The sequence below is a fragment of the Hyperoodon ampullatus genome (genome assembly GCF_949752795.1).
Source record: "Hyperoodon ampullatus genome assembly, chromosome: 4".
NCBI lineage: Eukaryota > Metazoa > Chordata > Mammalia > Artiodactyla > Ziphiidae > Hyperoodon > Hyperoodon ampullatus.
In genome coordinates, this window is record NC_136917.1 from 38,637,573 (window position 1) to 38,663,293 (window position 25,721).

At 50.5% G+C, this 25,721-nt stretch overlaps 1 protein-coding gene across 6 annotated transcripts; it reads right to left on the bottom strand.

The window, feature by feature from the left end:
• Nucleotides 1-3,657: 3,657 nt before the first annotated feature.
• TPM4 (tropomyosin 4) lies at nt 3,658-25,499 on the bottom strand. 6 transcript variants are annotated; one of them, XM_079703553.1, is made up of 9 exons: nt 25,373-25,499; nt 20,280-20,405; nt 15,814-15,947; nt 13,086-13,203; nt 12,449-12,519; nt 11,209-11,284; nt 9,365-9,427; nt 9,209-9,278; nt 3,658-5,099 (listed from the first exon to the last, which is right to left on the bottom strand). In XM_079703553.1, exons 1-9 carry the CDS (start codon nt 25,484-25,486, stop codon nt 5,017-5,019), a joined length of 855 nt encoding a protein of 284 aa, XP_079559679.1. In that variant the 5' UTR covers nt 25,487-25,499; the 3' UTR covers nt 3,658-5,016. The 6 variants fall into 6 exon arrangements, with proteins under 6 accessions (XP_079559679.1, XP_079559682.1, XP_079559680.1 ...); XM_079703554.1 differs by lacking the exon at nt 3,658-5,099 and adding an exon at nt 7,927-8,193; XM_079703552.1 differs by lacking the exon at nt 3,658-5,099 and adding an exon at nt 8,206-8,342.
• Between the last annotated feature and the right edge of the window lie 222 nt (nt 25,500-25,721).

Genomic DNA, 25,721 nt, shown 5'->3' on the forward strand with positions numbered 1-25,721 from the left:
GACGGGAAGTGCTGCCAGCGCCTCGCCACTGGCCCCTGGGCCCGTCCATCAGCGCCGATCCCACCTCCCCATTGGCTCCCGGCCCGACGCGCGTCACCGCGGCCGACGCCCGCCCCCGCGCCCCGCCTGTCTCGGGAAGACGTGGGGAAGGGGCGAGCGGGGCACGGAGCCGGAAGCAGCCCGAGCGTGCCGCTCATTGGCCGGCGCTCAGGACAGGGCGGACTGCGATTGGCCAGCGGTGAGGAGTCGAGGGGCTTCAAATGGGGACAGGGCAGAGGCGTGGCAGCCCGTGTCCCCTCCTTCTGCCCTCCACTCTGGGGCGTCCCCGCCCCCCGATGGGAGGGGGAGGGCAGGGAGCTTGGCCAACGGCTCCGCGCTCCCTCAACCCGGGGGCGGGGTCTGGGGCACGTACGCACGCGCGCCAGCAGAGGGCGCACGCGCGTGGGGTCTGTGGCTCCCGCCCTTCAAAGCCCGCGCAGCCTCAGTTGGTACCGGGACGTGCGCGGGAAGGCGGTGTGGCTGTGTTGGTACCGTCTAGAGGTCTCCGCGTCCGACCAGGGGGAACCAAAGAGAAAAGGAGAATAGGGGCGCCGTCATAGTCGAAGCGAGGTCCCCTCGACACGTGCTGCGGGACCTCGGCGCTGGCCAGGGGACCTACCTAGAGATAGCCAGGCCCCAGCCATCAAGCTATGAACTGAGGCTCGCAGGACTCCCTTGGAGGGCCCTCGAACCTACTTAGAGGTTGTCCGGGTCTTACCCCGGAGCCTCGTCCGCCTCAGCCCTTTGAGGCGAGCCCCGGGGACCTCGGAACCTGCCGAGGTAGTTAGCACAGTGGGAATTATAGGTAATACTTACGAGCGTTGGTTCTGTGCCTGCCAGTGTTGTTAGCACTTATAAAAAATACATGAAATAGTTTATTCCCACCCTGACCCACTGAGGTAGGTGTTATTGTCCTCCCCTCCGCCCCCCGTTTTATGGTGAGAAAACCGAGGCCAAATAGGTTAAGTGACTTTCCCAGGCTATTAACCAGGTAAGTTGGTTTTTGAACTCAAAGTGACCAGCTTCAGAGGCTGAGGTCTTGATCATGTTGGTTTCCTGCACCGTAGAGACGGGCCACACACCACCTGCGTGGCGTCACCGCTATGTGTCCCTCTGGGGTCAGTCCTGGAGACTTGCCCAAGATCTTAAAAAAGATGGCCCCTGCCTCTCCTGCCTCCAACTGCAGCACATTCTTCTGCTTATTTGGCTCTGGTTAGGAAAAGCTTCAACCAGAGCCATAGACCACTTGGTTGGCTTCAGCCTCTGTGGCATTTGATACTCTTGACCACCTTCTCTGGTAGTTCTCCTTTTCTTGGTACACTTCCCATTTTATTTGCCTGTTTCTTTTATTACCTATACTTCCCCTTCTCTGGGTGCTTCTTCTCAGATTCCATTGCAGTCTTTTGGGGTGGGGGGAGTTTGCTTGGTGTTCCTCATGGTTCTTTTTTTTTTTTTTTTGCGGTACGCGGGCCTCTCACTGTTGTGGCCTCTCCCGTTGCGGAGCACAGGCTCCGGACGCGCAGGCTCAGCGGCCATGGCTCACGGGCCCAGCCGCACTGCGGCATGTGGGATCTTCCCGGACCGGGGCACGAACTCGTGTCCCCTGCATCGGCAGGCGGACTCAACCACTGCGCCACCAGGGAAGCCCCCTCATGGTTCTTTATATGTCTGTTCTTGATTACGGGGTGATCTTACTCACTTCTTGGCTCCTACTGTCTCCGTACTGGTGATTCTCAGTTCTTAGAGAATCCATAGCCCAGCCATCCCTCCATGTCCCAACTACTTCCTGGGCATTTACCTTTGGATCTGTCCAAGATACTTCAAACTCATCATGTCCACAGCTGAACTTGTCATCTTGTACTCACACTAGCTTGTCTTGAATTACTTTTCTGAGTGAGACCTAAGCCACCATACTTTTCTTTCATCCCTCATAGCCTGGTTTTTAAGGATGTTCTAAATAGCTCTTAAACCTTGCTTTTCTATTTTTTTAAAATTAATTTTATTTTCGGCTGTATTGGGTCTTTGTTGCTGCACAGGCTTTCTCTAGTTGCAGCGAGCAGGGGCTACTCTTCCTTGAGGTGCATGGGCTTCTCATTGCGGTGGCTTCTCTTGTTGTGGAGCACGGGCTCTAGGCGTGCGGGCTTCAGTAGTTGTGGCTCGTGGGCTCTAGAGTGCAGGCTCAGTAGTTGTGGCACGTGGGCTCAGTAGTTGTGGCACACGGGCTTAGTTGCTCTGTGGCATGTGAGATCTTCCCGGACCAGGGATCGAACCCGTGTCCCCTGCCTTGGCAGGCAGATTCTTAAGCACTGCACCACCAGGGAAGTCCCTTGCTCTTCTATTTCTTTTGCTCGTCAGATCATCACATCTCTCCACTGCTCTCCCTGATCGTTCTCTAATGCAGATTCCACCCTGCAGTGAGCTTAGTCTAAAACATTTATCCAATATCCATCCATGGTCTATTGGCAGGATAAATTCCTCACAGTCTGGTCCTACCTCACCTTTTGTCCCACCCACACTTCATGGGATTGGGAACTCCCCAAGAGCTGAGACATGTCAGTTTAACAAACATTAAACACTTATAATAGGTGCTGAGGCACCAGGATGACTAAAGCAGTATACTGAGATTAGATTACAGCCCAAGGGGGTGGGGAGGAGGGAGAGGAGGAACTTCAATCTAGCAGCGGTAGGGCACTTAGAGGAGGGCATTATACTTTATTCATCGACATTCCCTGCCTCTACCACCTAAACAAGCTCACAGTGTCAGCTAAATGTTGAATTAAAATGAAGGAAATGTTTTTAATTGTACTTGGTAACAAAAAAATTGTTTGCATACTGCATTCATGTCTTAAAGGCTTTCATTTCTTTTTGATTCCCTAACCCCCTTCCCCAAGATCAGATCTTAAGGCAAATCTCAAAGCAACTCAGGTAGTGAAACTGCAGTCACCTTTGACACTTTCTTCTTTAAATTCCTGCCATCCAGTAAGGCAAGTCTAAAGATTACTTTCCTTCAGATCACTTCTTCCTTCTTATTCCAATCTGGCAAGCACTGTCCTGGATTAACTGAAATACCTTTGTAACTGATCTTCCTGCCTCTAGTCTACCCCCACTCTAGTCCTTCCTGACAATGAATGCTAAGTGGAGTTTCCTAATTTATTTCTTTTATTTATTGATTATTGATCAGTGGCTCTCCACTCCGGACCAAATTAAATTCAGGCTCTCATCAGTGTGGACCCCGCCTACCTTCCAGCTTTCCTACTTCTTTCTTTTTTATATGTCACACAGAGAAAACCTTACCCAGCCAGGCCTTGTGCTTTCCTGACTCAAGTGATAGGGACCATCTTTCCTGCTCCTATCTTGTCTATCAAAATCTTCCTCATTCTTTTAGTCTGGCTCAGGCAGGATTGGGGATAACAAAGGACAGGAGCTTTGAGTTACTAAGGCAAAGAGCTCTCACCTGTAATATAGAGATCATAATCCTTATATCAGGTAGTCATGGTAGACAGCAAATAAATAACATTTGCTGAGTTCTTGGTACAGTTATCTTTCCTTTCTATCCCATTTACATTTGTCAAACCATAATGCTGTGTATGTCCCCACACACTCTAAAATTCACACAAATTGCAGTTTATGTAAAAATTTATTTGACCAAAATGTAGAAAAAGTGATACTATTACATATGATACAGTTGCAAGAATCTAAATGAAAAGTGTGGGTTTTATTCAGTTGCACAGTTTGCTAGTGTATCTCCTGGGTAGTGTGATGCTTAATAAATAGGAGTGAGGGGCGGAGGATTTGGATAAGCTGGAAGCAGGGTGATTTTTAGTCAGAATTGTAAACTTGAGTTGGCTCCCACACTGCTGGGGAATGTGGAATGTTTCAGCTCTGAGATGTTAACTGAGAAAGCAGAAATGTAACAAAGACAAAATATGCAGCCCTGTCTACAAAATACTCCATATCCAGTTTAATCAGGAGTTTCTTGGTCTTTGATTAAGTTTGTCCTGAAGAAGGAATTAAAATTCCAGATAAGTAAATCTCCAATTTGCCAGTCCCTGGAGTATAGAGGAGATGAAGTTAGGCCAATTACTTTTTCATCTTTACTTTGCTGTCAGAGAGGGCCATTCTGCCCAATATTTGTTTATACAAAAACAGTCTTACTCAATTATTGATGCTAGCAGTGTTTTTGATCCGGCTTCTCTGAATAGGACTGAATTCTACAGCATTCATTCCTGCTGAGTGGATGGCCTCATATCGGAGCAGATAAGCATGGGTCATTATTGGAATAAGACATCAGCTCCTCAGAGAACAACTTTAGAGTGAAAGAAGCATATAGAAGAGCATATCAAGGATCTGTTCCGAAAACATCTGGGTAATTATTATGACTCTTTTCCAAGCATTCTCATGCTGACTGCTCAGAGGATGTTTGTTCTGCACGGTGGAGTGTGGAAAAGAGCCAGGATGATTAGGTTAACCTCTCTGGTTTATGACTTCCCATAGTAATCCCACCCCCACCCCCCTTTTTTACTCTGGATGGAAAATCCCCACCCATTTTAATGTAACGGTCCCTGGCCTCCTATAGTGTGACTGATGGTGGATATTCTTCAACCTTTTAAATTGACCCATGACTATAGATATCAGAATCTGTGTTTTGAAAGTGTGAGGTTGTCTATTCTCCCAGGAACCAAATGCCCTCAGTCTTAAGAGAGTATGCTCAATATGAAATACCCTGCCTACCTTAGGAATAAATGCAATTTAAGGATAAAAATAGAGCTGAAAAAGCTGGTGCCATTTGAAAAAAGGAAGGAATAGATTTAACTGGTGCTCAAAGCTTCTCTGATACAAAATATTTGGTCATGTGTTCATAATTTGCTTGACATTTCCAGCAAAGCGAAGAGGCAATAACAAAAGAAACTTCTTACAAGAGAAGAGAAAGACACGGAGCTCTGGAGTTTCTTTTGGAACAAGACTCTTCTGTTTTGGTTATATACAGTTTAGTTCGTTTAGTGTCTGATCCAGTGTCTGATGTAAGCCCACATTCTCTTCTTTGGCCTGGGCAAGCTTTTCTGGTGAGAATTAAGAATGAGGGAAAAATAAATTAATAAGCATCTTTGTTAAAGGAAAAAAAAAAAAGGTTTCTAAACTCCACATTGCTAGAGTGAAAAAGCAGAGAAAGTACTCTGCATTTTAATTATAGCAGAACACCGTGGACTAATAGACACTAAATGCCAAGTTTGGGAGCCGGATAGGGTTGCAAAATAAAATGCAGGTGCTCAGTTAAATTTGAATTTCAGATAAACAACGAATAAATTTTTTAACACAAGTGTATCCCAAATGTTGCTTGAGATACACTTATGCTAAAAATTTATTCATTGCCTATCTGATATTCAAATTTAACTGGTTGTCCTACATTTTAATATGATAAATCTGGCAGTCCTAGAGTCAGAACACCTGGATTTAAGCCCCAGTTGGGCCAATGAAGTAAGCCATTTAACCTTTCTAGGTCTCAGTTTCCCCATCTATCAAATGGGGATAATAATACCATTGTGTGGCATGGAGGTTATTATGAGGAACAAATGAGAAATGCTTCAGAACTTATGAAATGCTACACAGATTTTAGTCTAAGATATGGAAGACTTAATACATTTTCTTCCTAGTGCTGGTTAATTAATCCTTGAGCTTATGGTAGGGAAAGATAATCCTGTAACCCATCTTTCCTTTGGAGCTTCTGGGAATGGCTGTTTAAATTCCAGGCATAATTGTGTTATTGTTTCTATATGTCCATAGCAGTGTAGTCAAACTGCAGGTAAATGCAACATGATTGAAATTTAAGCCAGACTATAGGTACATTATTAAGTAATTGAGCTGATGAAACAAATAAAAAAAAAAACCCCAACAAAACCCAAAAATCTAAGATGCCATCTAGGGCTGTGCATGACAGAGCATGAGAGAGAACTGGTTTGCAATGAGTGATGGCTGATAAGGACTAGGCCAAGACATTAAAATACCAGAGGAAAGCAAAATGCCTCATAAACTGTGATACGATCAGCTTGGAAATTTTCAGAAAGAATAAAAATGACTGCAAAAGATGGCAGCCTTTCAACTAAAACTACTGAACCTTTCATTTGATGTGGCACTTTTAAAAATCTAATCTAGTGACTATGATCTGGGAGGATTCTCTCAGAGGACAGTTACTTGGGCCTGTCCAGTCTGGATTAACAGAAGTAACTGAGGGCCTACTATGTGTGAACCAATTTCTCCATTACCTCATTTAATCCTCAACAACTGAGCTATCACTTTTGTTTTTGCAAAAAAAACTAAGCAGCTTGTTCAGGGTTGCACAGCTAAAATGGTAGAGCTGGAATGTAAACCCAGGTTTCCCAACTCTAAATCTCGACCTCCCTTCACACCTTGCCGCTTGGATTCCCTGGCATCTACCTTGTCATTAGGTCTGAGACTAACTTTCACCTAAAGTGTTAATTGCCCTTGAGAATGTGACAGGCCCCCACGCTGTCAACAGGTAGAAGTAGATCTCCATAGCCCTAATCGCTAAATGAAGTTCCACCTAGGTGCTTTGTTATGCAGAATGACTGGATAGACAGGGCTGCAGTTATTTCAAAGGGTGGAGGCTACATATGTCTGGAAAAATCCCGGGAACAAATATGCAGAGAGCAAACAAAAAACACCTACCCCTACACAGTTTAATCTTTCCAGGGGCATATGTGTAGCAATATGTGAGGGGAGTGGCTTTTGCAGAAGTTCAGGGTGGACAGCAGTTAGGAACAGAGAAAGGTTGGAGGTGGAAGGGCATGGGTAGTTTAGGGAAGATGTATTTTGGAGGACTGAATATACAGAATTGTGACCGAAGTTCCCACCTAAATAAAAAATTACTGGATGAGGAATAACAAGCTATAGTGACCCAAAATTAATGCTCTAACTGGAGCTTTTCATGCCATTTTCAGGTTCAAGGGGCAGTCTGGAAGACGGCTTGGACATCAAAATGTCAGTGTTTCTGGGACAGTTTAAGGTGGTGGCAGCGGTGGGGTGCAGGGGAGAACCAGACAGACTATTTAAAATTTGGATTCTCTTGGGAAAACTGATGAGCTTTTGGTCACCATAGGTGTGACCTTTTAACACCCACACGCAAACTTTATGAGCTCTCACTAAACCAAGGTTCCTGGTTCTAGTTAACTCAAGTATGAGGGGAGATAGATGTTAGCATCTCAGGCAACTTTGTTTAGAACTCAGGAAAGAATCACCTCACTTCCTTTCTTCGGCATTCCAGCAGCTTCCATTCCCTTGTCCTGTTAATGGGATGCCCTTTAATTCCTTGTATAGTTGTTTTCTAAGGGCAGGGTATAGAGGTGAGCTTCACTGGTGAACTTCCTCCCAGGACTGGGAGCTGGAGAGGTGTTCAGTGAACAATGAAGACATAGGGAACCCCAGGCACCACTCTCCGAGTATATCACAGAGAAAACATGAGAAAAGGAGGACTAAGGAGACCAAAATGCCATTGCCGCTATTTGAATCCACAGATGAAGCCCCATCCAAAGGTTGCCTCTTTTTAGCGATAAGCCTGCTGGTTTTTGCAAGTTCTGCTGACTCTATTAAGCTGCTCCAGAGGTTGGATGAGTCTCCATTCAACATAATTTCTATTTAAGGAAAAACTGGTATTGGCATGCAGATACAGTTAGCTAATACATTTGAGAGCTCAGGCCAAGTTGGCTTTTGTTTTTACATTGTCAGAAAAGAATCACGTGGGCATAATTTTCTTTTTGAAACGAGCTCTTCATTTGAACCACTCACTTTTGGTTGCAATCATGGTCAAGGGCCTCATAGCTGTGGCTCAAAAGCGGCAAGTGGAGAAAATGAAAATGAGAAGGGGCATGAAGGTGAGGACTGCCTGTCTTTATTTTGGTCACACAGTCACAGACACAGCAGAAGAAGGCTTGAAAGGTCCAACCAGGAGGCAGGAAACCGGAGCTTCTAGCTTCTAGAAGCCCACAGGAGTTATAGGCACCACAGTGAAGGCAGACTTCCGTATTGCTAGGACAGAGGGCAGCACCCCAGCCACCTCTCAGAGAGAGGTCATGTCGTTGAGAGCATGGTCCAGCTCCTCGCTGATAGCTTTGTACTTGAGCTTCTGAGCATATAGCTCGTCTAGAGGGTGGAGGTCCCCAGGGAGAGAGTTCAGAAGAAGAGGTACAGGGTACAGAACGCGAGGGTCGGAATGGAGTGCCACACATAAGCAACGAGAGGAAGAAAAAAAAAGTGAGAAAACAAAGCATGAACTAGGAGAAAGTTGTGTCCTGTGTAACACAAAAGAGAAAACAAAAGATCTATGGAGTGATTTCTAAGTGGTGTGAAGTTCTGCAGGGGGTTAGCCATAATGAACCTTTAAAAAGAGTGGTGACTAGAAATGGCTAGAGCTTCTCCCCACCAATCTCCCACCCCAGGTTATTTCTGACTTTCAATGATGTCATCCAGTCCAAAGGCTATGCTTTGGAACGGGGCATTTTCCCTTATATGGAAACCTCACTTCCTAAATCAAACATTGGGACACATGGTCTGAGGAATGAGTTCTGTACCCTTTCTGGGTGGGACAGGCAGTTTGGGAGATTTTGTCTGAACCCAAGATTCTGGAATTTCTGGGTTATTTCATGAAGAACATGGGACAGAATTTTTTTTAAAGATGGAACTCTTCAAGAAATTCTGGGATATGTGGGCACCAGACTCGCAGACTGGAGTCTTAATTCAGGTCTCCACGGTCTCTAGATTTCCATTTTCTCATACTGTGATAAGCTTTGCACTCTCTGGGAGAGAGCTTCTGTAAAAATGCAAGGCATTTAAAAAATGCAAGGCGTGTCAGAAATGAGCAAATTAAAGGAAATTCTAAAGACTTGAAAAGAATCAGCCATATTTGGGTCTCTTTCCTCACATGTGGAGCTAATTAAGCAGAAATATTTTAGTTCTTGAAAAATGGCGACCCTAGTCTGAATTTGATTTGCACTGTTCCATTCCAGGGCTCCAGAATTCCACATGTGACATCACTCTGCACTTTGCTATCCTAAAGTGGACGAAGCCCAAGTCAGCCTTTCCAGATTCCCCCCAGCTGTCTGGGGATGTGTCATGTAGAGGGAGGCAGAGCAAACATAATTATATGGTAATTTCATACCTTCCAGGTCATCAATTGTCTTTTCCAGTTTTGCAACTGTTCTCTCTGCAAATTCGGCACGGGTCTCAGCCTAGGGCAGAAGAAAGGAGTCACTATGACTGCTTTAAGACCAGCCGCAGGAGAAACCTGAACTAGTTGGGTGGAAATCACACGCACCTCTTTCAGTTTGTCAGACAGAAGTTTAATTTCTTCTTCATATTTATCCTCCTTTTCAGAATACTGTGGGAGAGACCAAAACACTGCTTTTAAAAAAGGAAGGGAAAAAAGCACAGAAGAATGCATGTTCCCTGTTCCTCAGAGAAAAGTGTGTGCTTGAAGCTATGAACCCGCCTAAGAAGTGGAGACATGCACCTTCCCAGGCAGAAGAAATGTGTGCAAAACTCAGAGAATCTGGGAGAGATCCCTCTGGGATGGTATTGATCTCAAGACCTGAGCTGATAACTCAGGATACACATGTGATGAATATGGTGCAGATGACTGAATGGAAATAGGCTACTCAAGGCCCTCCACAGCAGCTGGCCTAACCTATGTTTCCAACCCCACTTCCCACCAGCTTCCCCAAGGTGCTGGCCACTTCCTAGCCCTATTCTGAGTATTCTCTGGTCTCCAGCCCTTGACTACGACTGGGCCCCCCAGCATGGAATGTTCCATTCCTCATTACTATCTGTCAGAAGTTGTTTGTCTTTCAGGGCTCAACTCAGATGAATAGTAGCGAACCTTCATTAACTGACCGCTATGTTGCTAGATATCATCAATCCCAATTTACAGAAGAGTAAAGAGTAACAGGTTAGCTAATTTGTCTAGGGTCACATGGCTACGAAGCGACCAAGCCATGACTGGAACCTGACTCTGGAATTTGAGCTCCTGGCCAGCATCCCGCTCTACGGTCTTTTCTAACGTCACCTCCTCGTGACACCTTTCCCAACTTTGCGAAGTCCTTCTGTTAAAGCCCCACTGCACTTTGTTACTTTATCAAGCCCTCTACTCAGCTAGACTTCGAGATCTTCAAGAGCAGAAGCCGTACCATCACTGAAGCATCTCTCCCCGTGACCAGGGCAGCATCTGGCATACACATGTGGTCTGCATTTATTCACCACCTATCCTAGTATGAGATATACGCCAGGCACAACGCTAGGACTAATGACACAGCTCTAAACAAGACATAGTCCCTGTCCTTAAAACCTACAATCTAGCAAGGAAGGCATGCAATTAATTATGATCAATGTGATCAACCATCATGATAGGAAAAGAAGTAGGTGGGGCCACACAGCTGAGAAACACCTAAGCTGGATGAGCAATCAGGGAGGGCCTCTCATTCAGGGACCAAAGGATGAATAGGGGGTTGCCAAGCAGAGAGCAAAGGGAAGGCCACCCCAGGCTGAATGGACAGCAGGTTCAAAGCATTGAAGGTGACCAACATGGAATGTTTGTGAAACTGAAGTTCAATGCAACTGGAGGGGAGTAGGAGGAGGGAGAATGAGGAAGAGGTGAGGATGCAGAACTCAGCCGCAGGGGTTGGCGGGGGTGGGAAGAAGGCCATGGAAGAGCGTACGTTGCTCCTAATGCTCTCTCCTGTAATGACTGCTTTGGGTACTGTTTCAGCTAAAAAAGCCCAATTCCACCTCTGATTGCCACTCGACCTTCTAGAAAGTATTTCTGGAGGAACCCAGGGATTCAGTTGAGAGTGAGGCTCTGTAGGCTCTGTATTTATATGATGATGCTCAGATCTACCTAAGAGGAGCCTGGCCAGGTCCCAATCTCATTCCATCTCCACCTTCCGGGAGGTAGAGATAAAAGATGGTGCTAAGACCCCACCTTAAAAGGGGGAAATCTAGCCACTGGACACCTCTTTCTGTAGGGGAAAAACCTGGCTGCTGGGCACCAAAGCTACTGTTAGCAAATACAGGTCAGATCCCTGATACCCTAGCACGTTCCTGCGTACGTTGGGGGAAGAAAAGAAAGTCCGGCAAATCACCCTCCAGCTCAAGCCAACCACCAACCTTTTCAGATGCAGCCTCTAGCGACTTCAGGTTGTTAGTGACATTCTTGAGTTCTTCCTCCAGGTCACCACATTTTCTGCCCAAAGAAAAGGGATTTTTTGTATCTTATCTTACATCAGGCAATTCCCCTAAAAGAAGTTTTCAAAAGGAGGAATCGCACTTCCAGGGCCCCCCAGAAGGAATGCGGGGGGAAAAATGTTAATGGCTTTTTCTGAGACACAGCGGTGTGTGTTTATCAAAACCCTATCATGCCAGGCAAAGGCGCGGCAGGCCGAGGAGTATTTGGAAGGTTTGTAAAGCACTCCTGGGCTCCTGCCAAGTCTGAGGCAACAGGGACTTGTGAAATCTATGATTGATGTGGCTGACTCCGGAAGGTGTTTAAGAATGAGATGGAGGCTGGGAGCAATCGGAGTTTACACCGGACACTCCAGGAAGCAAGCTTGGAGTGGATTTTCGAAACCAGATCTCTCTCAGCACAGCAGGAATGCTCCGGGGAGCTGGATTCCTCACCCAAGTCCGAGGGGGGAAGCATTTTGGTTTTCTGGTGGGAAGCTTGTGGGGATTCTGGTCAAGCTTCTCACCTTTCCCCCCAGGAATATATCCCAATGAAACAATGACATCAAGAACAAGGCATTTAAACACTGACATGGCACCCTGCCCTCAGTGTTCCCTCAGTGTTAAGAAGGCACAGCCTCTTGGGCTTCCCTGGTGGCACAGTGGTTGAGAGTCTGCCTGCCGATGCAGGGGACACGGGTTCGTGCCTCGGTCCGGGAAGATCCCACATGTCGCGGAGCGGCTGGGCCCGTGAGCCATGGCCGCTGAGCCTGCGCCTCTGGAGCCGGTGCTCCGCAACGGGAGAGGCCACAGCAGTGAGAGGCCCACGTACCGCAAAAAAGAAAAAAAAAAAAAGAAGGCACAGCCTCTTGAGGGATCCTCTCTGGGGAAATGGGACTTCTGGGTTTCTCTGCTGCTGCCTGTCTCACTCATCTTTCCCAATACCTTTGTGGGAAGAGTCAACACGTGGGCAGCACTGCCCAGGGCAGTAAGAACAAACAGTTGCCCATCATTCTTTGTCAGCCATGGAGGCAAAGAAGAGGCACTGAGCAATGAGTCTCAGATGCCCGTCCACTTGACCAGAGGCCCTGGTCGGTATCCATTCCCAGCACAACCAACTCCCTCCCAGCTCCACCCCTGCCCCGGAGCTGAGCTGGGCGCCACTCAGCCTTGCTCTGCCACTCACAGTTCAGACACCTCGGCACGCTCCTCTGCCCTCTCCAGCTCGCCCTCCAGGATGACCAACTTACGAGCTACCTGCAGAGACAGGAAGGATTGACCAAGACCTACCCCTAAGAGCCACGTCTAGTTCAATGCCCTCCCCCGTGCAGACAGCAAGGCCACGCCCAGGCCACCTGCAACGTGGGGCTTTCTGCTGCTGCTCTCACTCGGACAGTCCCGGAGAAAATCTAAATTCTCTCCCTCAGGTCCCGGGAAGTGAAGGAAGAGATGGGACCATGAGGGCAGGCAGAAGGAGCAACTGAGCTTTCATGGCCTGAAGACCCACGACTGGGGACCACAATTCCCCATTTTAGCCTAACACCAAGCTGCAGGACAAAAAAGGGATCTGACCACTTGGTTTCCCCATTAAGTCTGAGTCCCCACTTGTCTGAGTGTCACAGAATTTCCCAGGACTTTTGGTGTCGTGGACGATATGGTTTCCTAGCCAAGTGCTGTCTTAGGAAAACAGATGTGGACACAGAAGGACAGCTGAGCTGACCAAGAACTTCCTTTAGGCGGCCCCAGGGTTCTCCCTATCACAGATCCATTTCCTCCCCACTTCCTGCTGCTGCCATCTACCAGCCCCACTCATCCCAACTCACCTCCTCGTATTTGCGGTCAGCCTCCTCAGCAATGTGCTTGGCCTCTTTGAGCTGCATCTCCTGAATCTCCATCTTCTCCTCATCTTTCATTGCCCGGTTTTCTATCACCTTCATTCCTCTGCAAGGAGCCAACCTCGTCATTACTTCCATACATTACTGCCTCATCACACACCTCCATGCATCTGGTCATCTAAACACTTCTCTGACATCTACCGAGAACCATACTACAAACAGGAAATTGTAGAGCTGCTCACATTCACTTCATCTTTGCCAAATGCCAGGCACTAAGTGCCTCAAACTTCACAGCTCCTGCCCCCAGAGTAGGTACATTATCCCCATTTCACGGAGGAAGAAACTGAGGCATAGAGAGACTCAGTTAAGCAAGTAACTTGCTTAAGGTTACACAGCTAGTAAGTGGCAGAGCTGGGATTCAAACTGCTGATGTGGCTCCAGAGTCCATGCTCCCATCCTATAGAGTCTCTCACTAACTAGTAAGAAGGGGGACTTGTACGCCAGCAGTTACCACGATGTGATCGGAGGTCTGGGCCCAGCTTGGCTGTTGGAATGATGAATTTTGCTGCAGTGAAGGGGTGTGTGTGTGTGTGTGTGTGTGTGTGTGTGTGTGCGTGTGTGAGACGAGGCACTTCCCAGAAGAGAGTCCACAAATGAACAAGGAGGGGAAAGGTATTCTTCAGTGAGACAGAGCTGTACAAGAAAGCCCCGGAGGAATGAAAGAATATGGCAGGGAGCTCAGGGTGGCTGGACCATAGGCTGCTTAAATAACACACTAAGTGTTTTATGCCAAGGGGACATGGAACCACAGGAGGGTTTCAAAAGCAGGAGTGAGTGGAAACCAGAATGATGGATGGACTGCAGTGGGAAGACCAGGTAAGAGGCAGGTACCCACAAAGTGATGGATGAGGAAGGCCTGAACTGAAGTGGATACTGAACTGAAGTCCACTTTGGAAATGACAGCGTCCTGGGAACGGCTGGAAGTCTCCTACAAATTTTGACCATGAAATGGAGCTCACTCTAGCCTGCACTGCTTGGGGTGGACAAGGAAGGTAAGATCAGATACTTCCAAAGAAGAGGCCAGTGCAGGATAATGTATCGATGTGTGTCGTGCCTGCCCACAGCAGAGGACCATATACTTCTTTTTTTTTTTTTTTGAATTTTTGAATCATTTAATTTTTTTATACAGCAGGTTCTTATTGGTTATCCATTTAATACATATTAGTGTACATATGTCAATCCCAATCTCCCAATTCATCACACCGCCCCAACCCCCACCATATACTTCTAATAAATACTTTCATTCGGACTATCACTACCATTCTCAGCTGACTATCAAAACACTCTCCATGCCTGTACCAGTCCTCAAGATCATCAAGTTTGGAAAACCCTCTGCAGTAGTGGAGAGATCAAAGTGACTTGTCCAAGGCCACACAGTAAATGGCAGTGGCTTTTTGGAAGAACTTAAATCTAGATTCTCCATCTCCCAAGTATAAAATTCTTTCTACCTAAACAGCAGTCTCTAACAGGGGTGCCATCAAAGGCCTCTGGTAACGTGATACCAGTAAGCGAGGGGCCTTCCCAGGCTCTCTTGGTTTGCCTTGGGGAGGTCACAGAAGTGAGACATCTGGCCAGGCTGGTCTGACTGTGAACAAGGGTAGCAGCTAATCTAGGCCCCAGGCCCAGCCATGAGCAGCTTGTGACTGGATCCTTCACACTTCCTTGTGACTGCCCTGAGCTGCCACCCTCTCCCTCTATTAAGTGGCTGAAGCAGAGATCTGTGCCTGCACTGGGATCTGTGCCCTGGGTAGGACTATTCCACTGCACGGGAAGAAATTTCCCACTTGGGGAACTCGAAAAGTCAATCTCCAAGATTCCCCAGTTGGTTCTGCATCTCCAGTATATGGTCACAACAGTACAATCGGGAATGAACCCTTCGGAGGAGTATATATACCAGAAAACTATGGTGGATGGGTCCGGTGAGAATTCTGTTGTGATGATGTGGCAGATACACGACGACCAATGGGCCAGCCCACACCATGACCACACAAGGAACCCATTTACCACCACACAGAGACAGCTGCTTCTGTGAATTACACAATCTGCCCTCAGTCCTCCAGAGCCTGCGCCAAGGCGTGCCAGAGAACTTGCCCACTCTGGAGGACACAGTACCCTTCTGGAGGCAGCGTAGCTCTGTCAGTGGCAAATATATTAATGGGACTGGTTTGTGCATGTCCCTGACATGCACCTGTCTAGCAGCCCAAAGCCTGAAGCACTGCTAAGGATCATCTGTGTAGATGGCCCATTCCAAATTTTCATCCCCCGCCTTCTCACATCACCCTGGAAACTGATGACTTGAGAACACTGATGACGAGATGCACGGGGACTTTCAGGGAGAATGTGAGAAGCAGCACTCTGCAAACTGATTGCCAATGACAGTTGCAGTTGCAATCTTATATGTGCCCATTTTTTGCCTTCTTCTGCCTGTTGTTAGTTTTCCTTTGGAACCACCACATCAAATGCCTCTACATACAGCATGATGGTTTACAAGGCGTTGCACCTACGTACAAACCATACGCATTTGTACGTATGTGCACACGTGCAGGTCTGTGTGATCTCATTTACTCTCACCCCAGCTCTGGGAGGTCCGCTCTACAACACGATCCCCGTTTCCCAGAAGCAAATGCTAACGCCACCGGGTTCAAAGCGTCCTTACCTCTCACTCTCATCTGCAGCCTTTTCTGCCTCCTCCAGCTTCTGTAGGGCTGTGGCCAGTCGTTCCTGAGCCCTGTCCAACTCCTCCTCAACGAGCTGGATGCGTCGATTGAGAGCTGCCACATCACCTTCAGCCTAGGGGGGTCAGAGGTGCAGCCAGGTTAAGAAGGAAACAGGTCAGCTAGCAGCAGGAGCCCTCCACTCACACAGTGCCCTTTCCCCCAGCTAACCCGCTTCCCCTGCCAAAGCCCACCCAGGAATCCAGGTGATAAGGAATTCACACTCTGTCTCATCTGGAGAATGTGAATTTTCCGTATGATCTTTCCCCCAAATGTCAGCAAACATCCACCACAATAGGACAGTCTGTCAAGTCAATACAAGAGAGAGAGAGATAAGTAAGCTGTATGTTCCAAGAGGATGGTGCTGGCCTCTCCATGGTATTTCTAGAGAGCAAGGCCACCAGTGACCGGCTCACCCTGTCATACAAGGTCTGCTCCCAGCCACCTGAATGACAAGACAAATGCAAGAATCTGGACGCCTCAGTTACGTATTGGCCATACAGTTGGGAGGGACGCTGGGGGCAGCCCAGTCGGAACCCCGTCCTTAACCAAGCCTGGCTGAGAGATGTTGGGACAAAAAGATACAAGAAAGGAAAGGAAAGAAAACTTGGTTACAGGCATGGGAGAGATGTCAGAATGTTGTTAGTGGCTTTTCAAGGTGTTTTCACCTACAAGGAAGGTAATATGGTGGCGTGCATAAAAGCAAGAACTCCAGGATCACAGCGTACGGGGTCAAAATCCCCGCTCTGCCAGTTTATAGCCACGTGGCATTGGGCAGGTCGTTTCACGGCTTGCTCTGAGCCTCCCTATCCCAGGGCCTGCTTGCTTCACACCTCTCTGGGGACTGTAAAGGAAGGGTATGGCATTGCACCTGGCATTTGGGAAGTCCCACAAAGTGCAGCTCTTACTGCCATGGGTTCACCTCATTTAATCCTCACATATCTCACCCATTTTACAGCTGGGGAAATTGAGAGATCCAGTGAGGTGAAGTAGTTTGGTTCAGTGTCACAGAGCTGGTAGGGAACGGCTTCTTGAGCCCCAGCCCAGGGTTCTTCCCTTGCCGAACCTGTGCTCTGAGTCCTGCAGGGGCTTCGAGGCCACATGCTTAGGAATATTGAGAATTGGTAAAATGGAGCTCAACCGACGGGAGAAATATAAAGCTACCCTGGCTTCTTCATAACAAGACAAATAAAGAACCTCCGAATTGGGGAAGGCTGTAAAAATCAGTGGAGTAATAGAATAAGGCCAGAGTTGCTGAAAAGCACAGAGTCAGGAAACTTTTCTTAGCTCCAGAGTCCTAGCAGCAGAGGGAGCGGAAGCTCCCACAGGTGTTTTTGATCGCAACTTCCTCTGAAACATCACTTTGGGGAATCCATTTAAACCACTGATGAACTATTTTAAGAAATGTCACCCACTCCTTCCAATGAGTGGGTGCTTTTTATTCTTTTTAAATTATATGAATCTTAACTCCTTCAGCAATTGCGGCAGGAATTGACTTCCCCCCAACCCCACGTTTTTTAAGTACACTCACAAAATTGTGCAACCAACACCATTATCTAATTCCAAACGTTTTGTCACCCCAAAAAGAATCCTCATACCCATTAGTAGTCAAGGGACTGACGTTTTAGATCATGCAGAGGTGCTTGATTCATGAGTAGTCTTAAAAAAAAAAAAAGCGCCTCTTTACGTGGGGGATTCTGAATCCTGACAACCAAGCTTTTGGCACATTTTCAACTATCTGGAATCGAAACAGTTCTGAGATACATTCATATATGTACATACATACATACATATGTATTTTTGAAAAACTGCTAGTCACTGCTAGTCATTTTTGGTTCCACCCCTTCCTGCAATCAAAGCTTCTACATGCTACAAAGGATTTCCCTTATAAGGTAAAAGAGGCTTGCTAGATACATGTGGCAAAGGAACAGGAAGATGTCGGTTAATCACACAAAAATCTAAACGAAACCAGCTGTTGGGAGGCAGACCCAGAAGTCTGCCACACGCCGGCTCTTGGCTTTCTCTACAAGAGACTGAAAAAGGTGCCCCCCCTTCCCCCCCTGGGCTCAATTCCTTTTGCCCAGGAACCTTCTTAAGGCTTTCCCCCTTTCCTGATCAAGAGAAGCATGCTTTGAAAAGTGAACTTTTTAAGAAGTTCGAAACTTTCCAAAAACACCTCTCCTCCCATACTGGACTGTCCCACTCCTAAGTCTTGGCTCACAGCTGAGGGCCATTTTTAAGCAGAAGTAATTGTCCTCCAGAGATGACTTGGGATGAGATCACAGGGAGGGTTATGCCGGTTACGTGTGCGAAAGAGGCCAGACTGGCTACTGTTGGAGGCTTACACCAGGTTCCTGAGGCCTCTTCACGCCAGAGCAGCCCTTACAGGATTAAATGCTTTGACTCTGGCCAGCGGAGAAACAGTCTGGGGGGCTCTTCCCCAGACCTATCAGTACACATAGCAGTTCCATCTGGTTGGGCACTTTTTCCACTTTTGGGGTCCCCACCCTGAGTCCCAGCACTCCAGCTTTCAGGGACCCTGGGCTTCCACCCTCTCCCCCAACTTTCTTTCCTCTGAGTCTTTGCACAGTCTCTTGTCCCAGAAAACTCTTATTTATTCTATAAGACTGCTCAACCTCCATTTTGAAGCCTACCCCATTGGTTCTCTGCTTCTGTCATGTTCCCATAACGGAACTCAGACACACCCCGCCCGCAATGTTAATCAGCCTTATTTGTCTGACTCCCCTTGCTCCCCCACTAGGCTGTGAGCTCCTCTAGGGGTAGAACGAGGGGAGAAAAAAGTCCAGGAATAGAGCTCGTACTATATGCCAGTTGCCATGTAGGGAGGTTTTACTCCTGAGACCCTCCCAACTCTCCTTGGGGTCAGCATTATTGTCATCCCTACTTTGTAGATGGAGACACGCTCCTAGCAGTTAAGTACACCAAGTGGTATGAGATGGGATTGGAATACAGATCTCTCTCCAGCCCCACTGGTGGCCACCACCTGTCCCGTCCCAAGGGGCAATCAGGGGACGGAGAGAGGGCGGTGAGGCCCCCTCCTCATTCAGCCCCATTATCTGCCTCAAGCCCCGCAACTCGCAGCGGCCGCACACAAAACGATCTTGGGTCGGGGGCCCCATGCTAACATTCCAAGGGTCTTCTAGAGGAAGGCGGGTTCCGCGGCCCGCGTTCCCACAGGGACCAGCTGGGGAGGGAAAGGCCGGCGGCTCGGGACTGAACTTCCGCCCCCCGTCTGGAGCAGACACGTCGCCGCCGCGCCCCTGGGAACAGCTGGGGAAGTTCGGCAGGAACCGGGAAGCCTTGGAAGAGGCGAGAAAGTACGACGTCCCCAGCTCCACTCCCGGTTTCGGCCTGTCCAACCCCAGACAATGGAAACTCAACGTTTTCACTCTCACTTCCCGCTCCTAGGTGGAGTAGCAGCTCCCCGCCCTCCCCCGCCCGGACCCCGGCGCCAGCGGCGAGTCGGAAGGCAGCAGGGTGCCCCCTACCCCTCTCCCTACTCCAGGATCTCGTACACACACTCCCCTCCGCCCCATCCCCCCATTTCCCGCTCGGCCGGCCCCGCCCGACCCGGATGCGGCACCCCCTCCCCCGTCCCAGGCTAGGGAAGGAGGATGGCGAAGGAGGAATGGGTCTCAGCAGAGGGTCCCAGGTTGCGGGTCCGCGATCGGGAGCGCCGGGGCCCAAGGGTGCAAAGGTGGGATAATGGGGGCGATAATGGGGGGCGACAGCGGCGGGCGGGCAGGGAGCGCGGGAAGCGGGCGGCGCCGGGATAAGGGAAGAAAGGAGGGCGCGCCGGGGCCGGGGGTGCAGGAGCCGGCGCGCAGGCTCTCACTTTCTCTCGCCGCTCGCGCTCGCCGTCCAGCTCCCGCTGCAGGCCCTGCGCGCGGTCCTCCGCCTCATCCGCCTGCTGCTGCAGGGCCTGGATCTTGCGTTTCACCGCCTCCAGGGAGTTGAGGCCAGCCATGGCGCGGAGGCGCACGCAGCGGGCGGCGGGCAGCGGCGGGCGCTCGTCTCGGCTCGGCTCCGGCGAGAGCTGCAGCAGCCGCGCCCCGGCCCCAGAGCCTTTGCCTGCGCCAGGGCCGCCCCCGCCTCTCCCCGCCCCCGGCCCGGCCGCTGTCGGGGCGATGAGGTCACCCGGCCGGGCAGCCGACGTCAGCACCGCTGGGGGAGGGCCTGACGTCGGCACCGCTGGCCGCAGCTGCTGGAAAGTGCCCCCTTTCGGGACTTATTTGGAGAAAGCGCCGGGAGGCACCGCCTTCTCCTCTTCCTCTTCCTCCTCCTCCTCCTCTTCCTCCTCCTCCTCTTCCTCCAGCGCTTCCCGCCCGCCCGGCCCCGGGGCTCCTGTCCGGCCCTGCTGCGGGCGCCCCCATTACTGGGCACGTACGTCGGAGGCTTTCTTTTCCGTCAGCTCCAGCTTCTCCTGCGCGTCCTTCAGGTCCTCGGAGTATTTGTCCAGCTCATCCTCCGTCCCCTTCAGCTTCTTCTGGAGGTGCGTCAGCTCCTCCTCTACCTGGGGACAGATAGGGGGACGCATCAGCCTGGGGGCCACGTCCCCGCGGCGCAGGGGCTTCCCCCGCAATCATAGGAGTCCAGGTTTCCTCATCTGTAAAACAGGGATAACAATGTTACGCACCACTCAATAAACGCACCACTCATACCTCTTAATATGACTTTCACATCCTTTCCTTATCCTGGGACCAGCTGTGCTTATCTTTTTTTGGAGTCCCCCAATACCCTTGCAGAATGGATCACAGCTTTTGGGAAACAAGTCCCGACACGTTTCCTACAAACACGCTTTCAATTTTGCACCCTCCTCAGGGGAGTCTCATACTCTGGGCCTGGACCATCCCCCTACCCTCAGCCTTCCCAACACTGGCAGCCAGAGGATCTTCCTAAGTATGTTTACCCTCCCTCTGTCTAGAACCTGCCATGGTTCCCTATTGCCCAAGAGAGTGGTTCTCACAAAATACCCTCAAGGGTTGACAGGCTCAATCCCCGCCCCCTGCCCCCCACTCCTGGACTTTGGGGGCTTCTAGAAGAGAGCTACTCCTTAAAGATCACTTTCTTGGAAGGCTCAGGTTAAATCTTTTAAATTCTTGCAATCTGGCTTGTGTTCGTTTTAATAAAAGTGTCCCCTGCATTCCCCACATTTTCAGTCCTCTTTTGTTTATCCCAAGAGTCTTGCCACCCTCCTGGCACCCCCAGTTTGAGAAGGTCAGGTCTATGGGATACAAACCACAGACCACTTCACCTCTCCATCACCCCCCACCACACCAGTCAAGGGTCAGCTCAGAAAGCTTTCTCTGTCACCCTCCCTCCCTCCCTCTGTGCGCCTCCCTCCCCTGCAGTAACTCTGGGCTGGGGTGGTCGGTCCAGATCAGGCTTTGATCTGACTTTATGTCTCAGGTGGTTTGACCCCTGGTCCTGTTCATGCTCCCAAGGTGGGCAGGCAGCCCCCATGGGCCCTGCATCCTCCGCCTGCTTCCTCTTCACAGCAGGAAGCCCAGAGAGGTGGAGTGACTTTCCATGGATCACACAGAACAGGATTTGAACCCACATCTGAACAGGCCCTCATAACAGGCCTGCTTTTCTACATCCCTCCCTGACTTGCTCATGTCCACTCCTGAGACAATGTACAAAATGTGCCAGGTTCTGTGTGTGTGTGTGTGTGTGTGTGTGCGCGCATGCATGCGTGCCTGTGTGCAAATTCTTCAAAGGGCTGCTATCCCAACCTCCCACCCAGCCTCCCATTTCCAGGGCTACTGAGTGTCCTACCGCTGAGCTGGGGAATGGAAAAGAAGGTGGGGGACCAGAGGAGGAGGAGGGTGGCTGCAGCTCCGGCCTAAGACAGGGTCCACCAACCCTGACTAGACCTCTAGGCAAGGAGCCCGGAAGCCTGACTCCAAATCCCAGCTGTATGACCCTTTTCTGGCCTCAGTCTCCTCATCTGCAAAATGGAAGCCTTGACGTGGTGGTCTCTGAGCACCCTGACAGCTGCTTTTGAACTTCCACTTTCACTGAGAAAATGAGCCAATTTCCTTAAAGACAAGTCAGCCTGACCCAGCGTCCACCTGACTTCCTTCCAGATCTCTGTGGTACAGCATTTCCTAGGTGCCAACTGTGTGCCAGGCACAATGCTCTTTTAACATGCAAAAGTGAGGGCAGGTTCTGCAGCATTGGGCTCATTTGGGTGTCAAGATTGTTTTTGATGACTTTTTCTGGCAATGTTTGGACAACAAGGAGTGGGGACTGTGATAAGGTAGGCAGAGGCCTATGAAGCAGTTAGAATGTGTCAGGCACATTACAAATACCATCCCACTGAAGCCTCATGTCACAGAAGGGTAAACTGAGTCCCTAAACAAAAAAGGGACCTGCCCAATGCCATACGGATAGGGCACTGGAACCCTTGTCAGACTGATTCCAAAACTGATTTGCTTGACTGGTAGGCTATACTGTGCCCACTGCCCATCACGCCCTCCTCCCACTGACCCTCCACACCCAGCCCCCTCCCCTGGGTGGACTGCACTGCTGCCCTGGGCCCCCAGTCCCTGTCCCACCCTGAGGCAGGGGGTGTCCCTTCATGTTTGGCTCTGTCTCCCCCAGCCTGGGGCTCCTTGCGAGACAGGCCTGGGGCTGAGGTCACTCTGGGCTCCAGCATCACCCAGTATGGGACTGGGCCTGATGTTCACCACAGAACCCCGGGGGAAGTTTGCAGAATGAATCAATGACACAACTGCAAACCCCTCAGTGGTTGGAGCTGGGTCTGAAAAATAAATAAAATTGACACAGATCGGGTTCCTTTCCCTCTGTCCGAATTCCACACACAAAGTGTGTACGGGTGCGTGGTGCCTTGCCGGGGGGGCTGAGTCTTTTACTGACTCTGCAAGGTCTCCCTCAAGTTGCTTCCTTCTTGGGGCTTCAGTTTCCCTGCCTGTAAAACTTTGGCCAGGAGAGTCATGGGCTGCGTACCATAGTCCCTGCAAATGGGGCCTTTGGGCAGGGCTGAGGCAGGATGTGGGGTCAAAGGCCAGTTGGGGCGGATGTCACTGCCCTGGGAGGGGAGCAGGCAGGAAGTGGGCAGTCTGGGCCTCCTGGTCCCATTCCCATACTGGAGAGAGAGGGCTTGGAATTGGGACTTTGCTGCAGGTTCCCTGAGGGTCAGGCTGGCCTAAGACCCATAATCTCTGGCCTCCTGAAGCATAAGGCAATCCAGATAAGTTGAGCCTTTCACGACCTCCTGCCTTTGTCCCAGGCAGAACTGGCCATCTGCTCTATGGGGCTCAGGCTTCTGCTTTGGACCTCTGGAATCTTGGGTGCCCTGCCATCAGAAGGCATTGTTTGCCCCCATTTCTCAGACAAGAGCACTGAGGGCTCAGAGAGGGGCAGCAGTGTGCCCTGAGTTACAGAGCTAGAAGATGATCTGGCCTGGATTTGAGCACAAGTCCACCCCAGTGGGCAGCTTTGTGGAAAAAAAGAGAACAGAATGAAAATCCAGCTGGAGACCAGAGAACCTGTCCCTGTCTCCTTGGCCATGCAGCTGGCTGGATGCTTTGAGGAGCCTTCCCTTTCGAACTTGTGTGCGCCTTGGTAGAGTGTGCTTTATCAGTTACTCACACCGTAGTGCAAATCAGAGCCATAAAATCGCTTTTTTTCTGAATTCCTAGCTAAGCCCCTCTTGGTAAGGGCTAAATGATGGATGGAAGCCGGCAGCTTAGGGCCAGCCCAGGATGGGTGTTTGTGTTTGCCAGGGAGGGAGGAGGATAGTTTGTGGCAGGGAGAACTGGGGTGGGGCTGTCCTGTGCGGATGTGTCACAGGCGCCTAGGGCAGCCCCGGGACACTGGGGGATGGGGAGGTCCAAAGGGGAGGTAGGGCAGGGCAGGAAAGAATCCTGAGTTTATTGAGCGCTTACACTGTGCCGGGTACCAGGCCAAGGGCTCCATCTGCCTAGTCACCCCTCGTCCTCTCATGGTGGTGAGGGAGGCACTACTTTCACTTCCCCATTTCACACATGTAGCCACCGAGGCACAGAGAGGTGAAGGTGTTTGCTCCAGGGTGCTCAGTGACTAAGCTATGAACAAGGCCAGCCTGAGCTCAGAGCCTGCACTTTTACCTGCTGAGCTGGCCTGACGCCTGGGATGGGCAGGGCTGGGCACTTGGTGGCACCGTCCTAAGCGCCTCCTGGGGCTTATTCGAGACCCTGATGCTCCTGAGGGCTTGGCAGTTGACCCCAAGGGTGCAGATGAGCCGTGTGGGGCAGGGCCCTGTGGGAGGGCTCAGGACTCCCTTCCCCCCTCTCACTGGCGGCTCTGGCCACCCAGACACAGACAACTGACTTCTGTCCCAAGCCACGGCCTTGGGACTGCCCAGCCCAGGACACTTCCATTAGCTCTCTGATGTGTCCCGGTTGCCTGGGCCTCCTGGGAACCTTGTCCCCAAAGCTCTGGGTCCGCGGCCTCTGCCTTCCACATCCCCGCCTTCCCCTGCCAGGCTCACAGCAAGGGCTCCCCAGATACACAGAGACACATTGAGACTCTCAGGTTCACCCTCAAATCTCCACGCACCCCAGCCCCCAGCCCCTCACTCAGCTGCCCCTGCAGTCGGTCACAGCCGGCCCCACCATGCACCCACACTTGGGCACTCTCCTCGGGCTGTCACGCACAGTCACACTGACACGGGCACCAGGTCACCCACACTCACACAGATACCCCAACAGGCACACACATACCCTGACACACACGCACGCACGCCAGCCCAAACACAGTCACCTTAACACACACACACACACACACTCACCCTGACACCCGCACATTCCATTAATGTCATGTCAACATTTGCGCAAGCACACACACAGCTAGCCTCTCCCCCATACACCCAATCCCCTGCTGATACCACCATCAACACACGCAGACTCACAAACATAGCCATACTCTTCCACACCCACTTTCCAACAATTGCACGCGCAGGCTTCCCTCTGCACACACATTCTTAGTCACCTTCACCCCTCCAGAGAGCTGAAACACACACGCAACACATGTGAACACACAAATGCTCAGACACACACAAATACCTTTCACACACACAGCATCCCCAAACCACCCCCTCCAGGATACCCCCAACACTGATGCCTTCACCCCAACACACATCCGCACACCCTCACGTGTGCACACACAAAACCAGCCCACACAAACACCCCTCTCTTTCTCACACGCTTTCTTAGTCTCTCTGTCTCTCTCATTCGCTTTGCTCCCACTGGCTTTGGTGGGAGTGGGTCCAGTTGGCCCCCTCTCTCCCAGCCCAGGGACCCCTCCAGGGAAGATGAAGCATCACTCTTTCTCAGCCAGAGCATCACCCCCTGTCTCTCCCCCAACCTCCGAGCACCAAGATTTCCCAGACCCCCACCGTCGGCCCCAGAAGCTCGCCAGCTCAGAGAGGGTGCTGGGTTGCCTGGCGCAGCCCAGCAGAGGCACGTCCCTCACCTGCTTGCACTTCTCCTCAGCAGCTTTCTTATCCGACTCCGCCTGCTCGGCCCGGTCAATGGCATTCTCCTTGTCCAGCTTCAGCATCTGCATCTTCTTCTTGATGGCCTCCATGGCTGGGCAGTGGGGGGTGTAGGCGCAGGAAGGGCTGCGGGATCGAGTGAGCGGCGAGGGCGGTGGAGAGGCCCTTATAGGCTCCCCAGGGTGCACCGCCCTGCTGCAGGGCGAGTCTTGGAGGAGGCCCAAGCTCAGGCCGGCTGGGCCAGCCGCTACTCGCTTGCTTGCTCAGGAGGACTTGGCCAGCTCACCGGCCTCCCCACAGCCCTCGCCTTATTTGGGTCTAGGATTT

What these genes read in the sequence shown, in the direction of transcription:
- TPM4 (XM_079703552.1), bottom strand. Translation starts at nt 25,486, where the DNA reads ATGGAGGCCATCAAGAAGAAGATGCAGATGCTGAAGCTGGACAAGGAG. An exon ending in CTGAGGAGAAGTGCAAGCAG is followed by an intron (nt 20,406 to 25,372) that starts GTGAGGGACGTG and finishes ATCTGTCCCCAG; the next exon opens with GTAGAGGAGGAGCTGACGCA. An exon ending in TGTCTGACAAACTGAAAGAG is followed by an intron (nt 9,279 to 9,364) that starts GTGCGTGTGATT and finishes CTTCTGCCCTAG; the next exon opens with GCTGAGACCCGTGCCGAATT.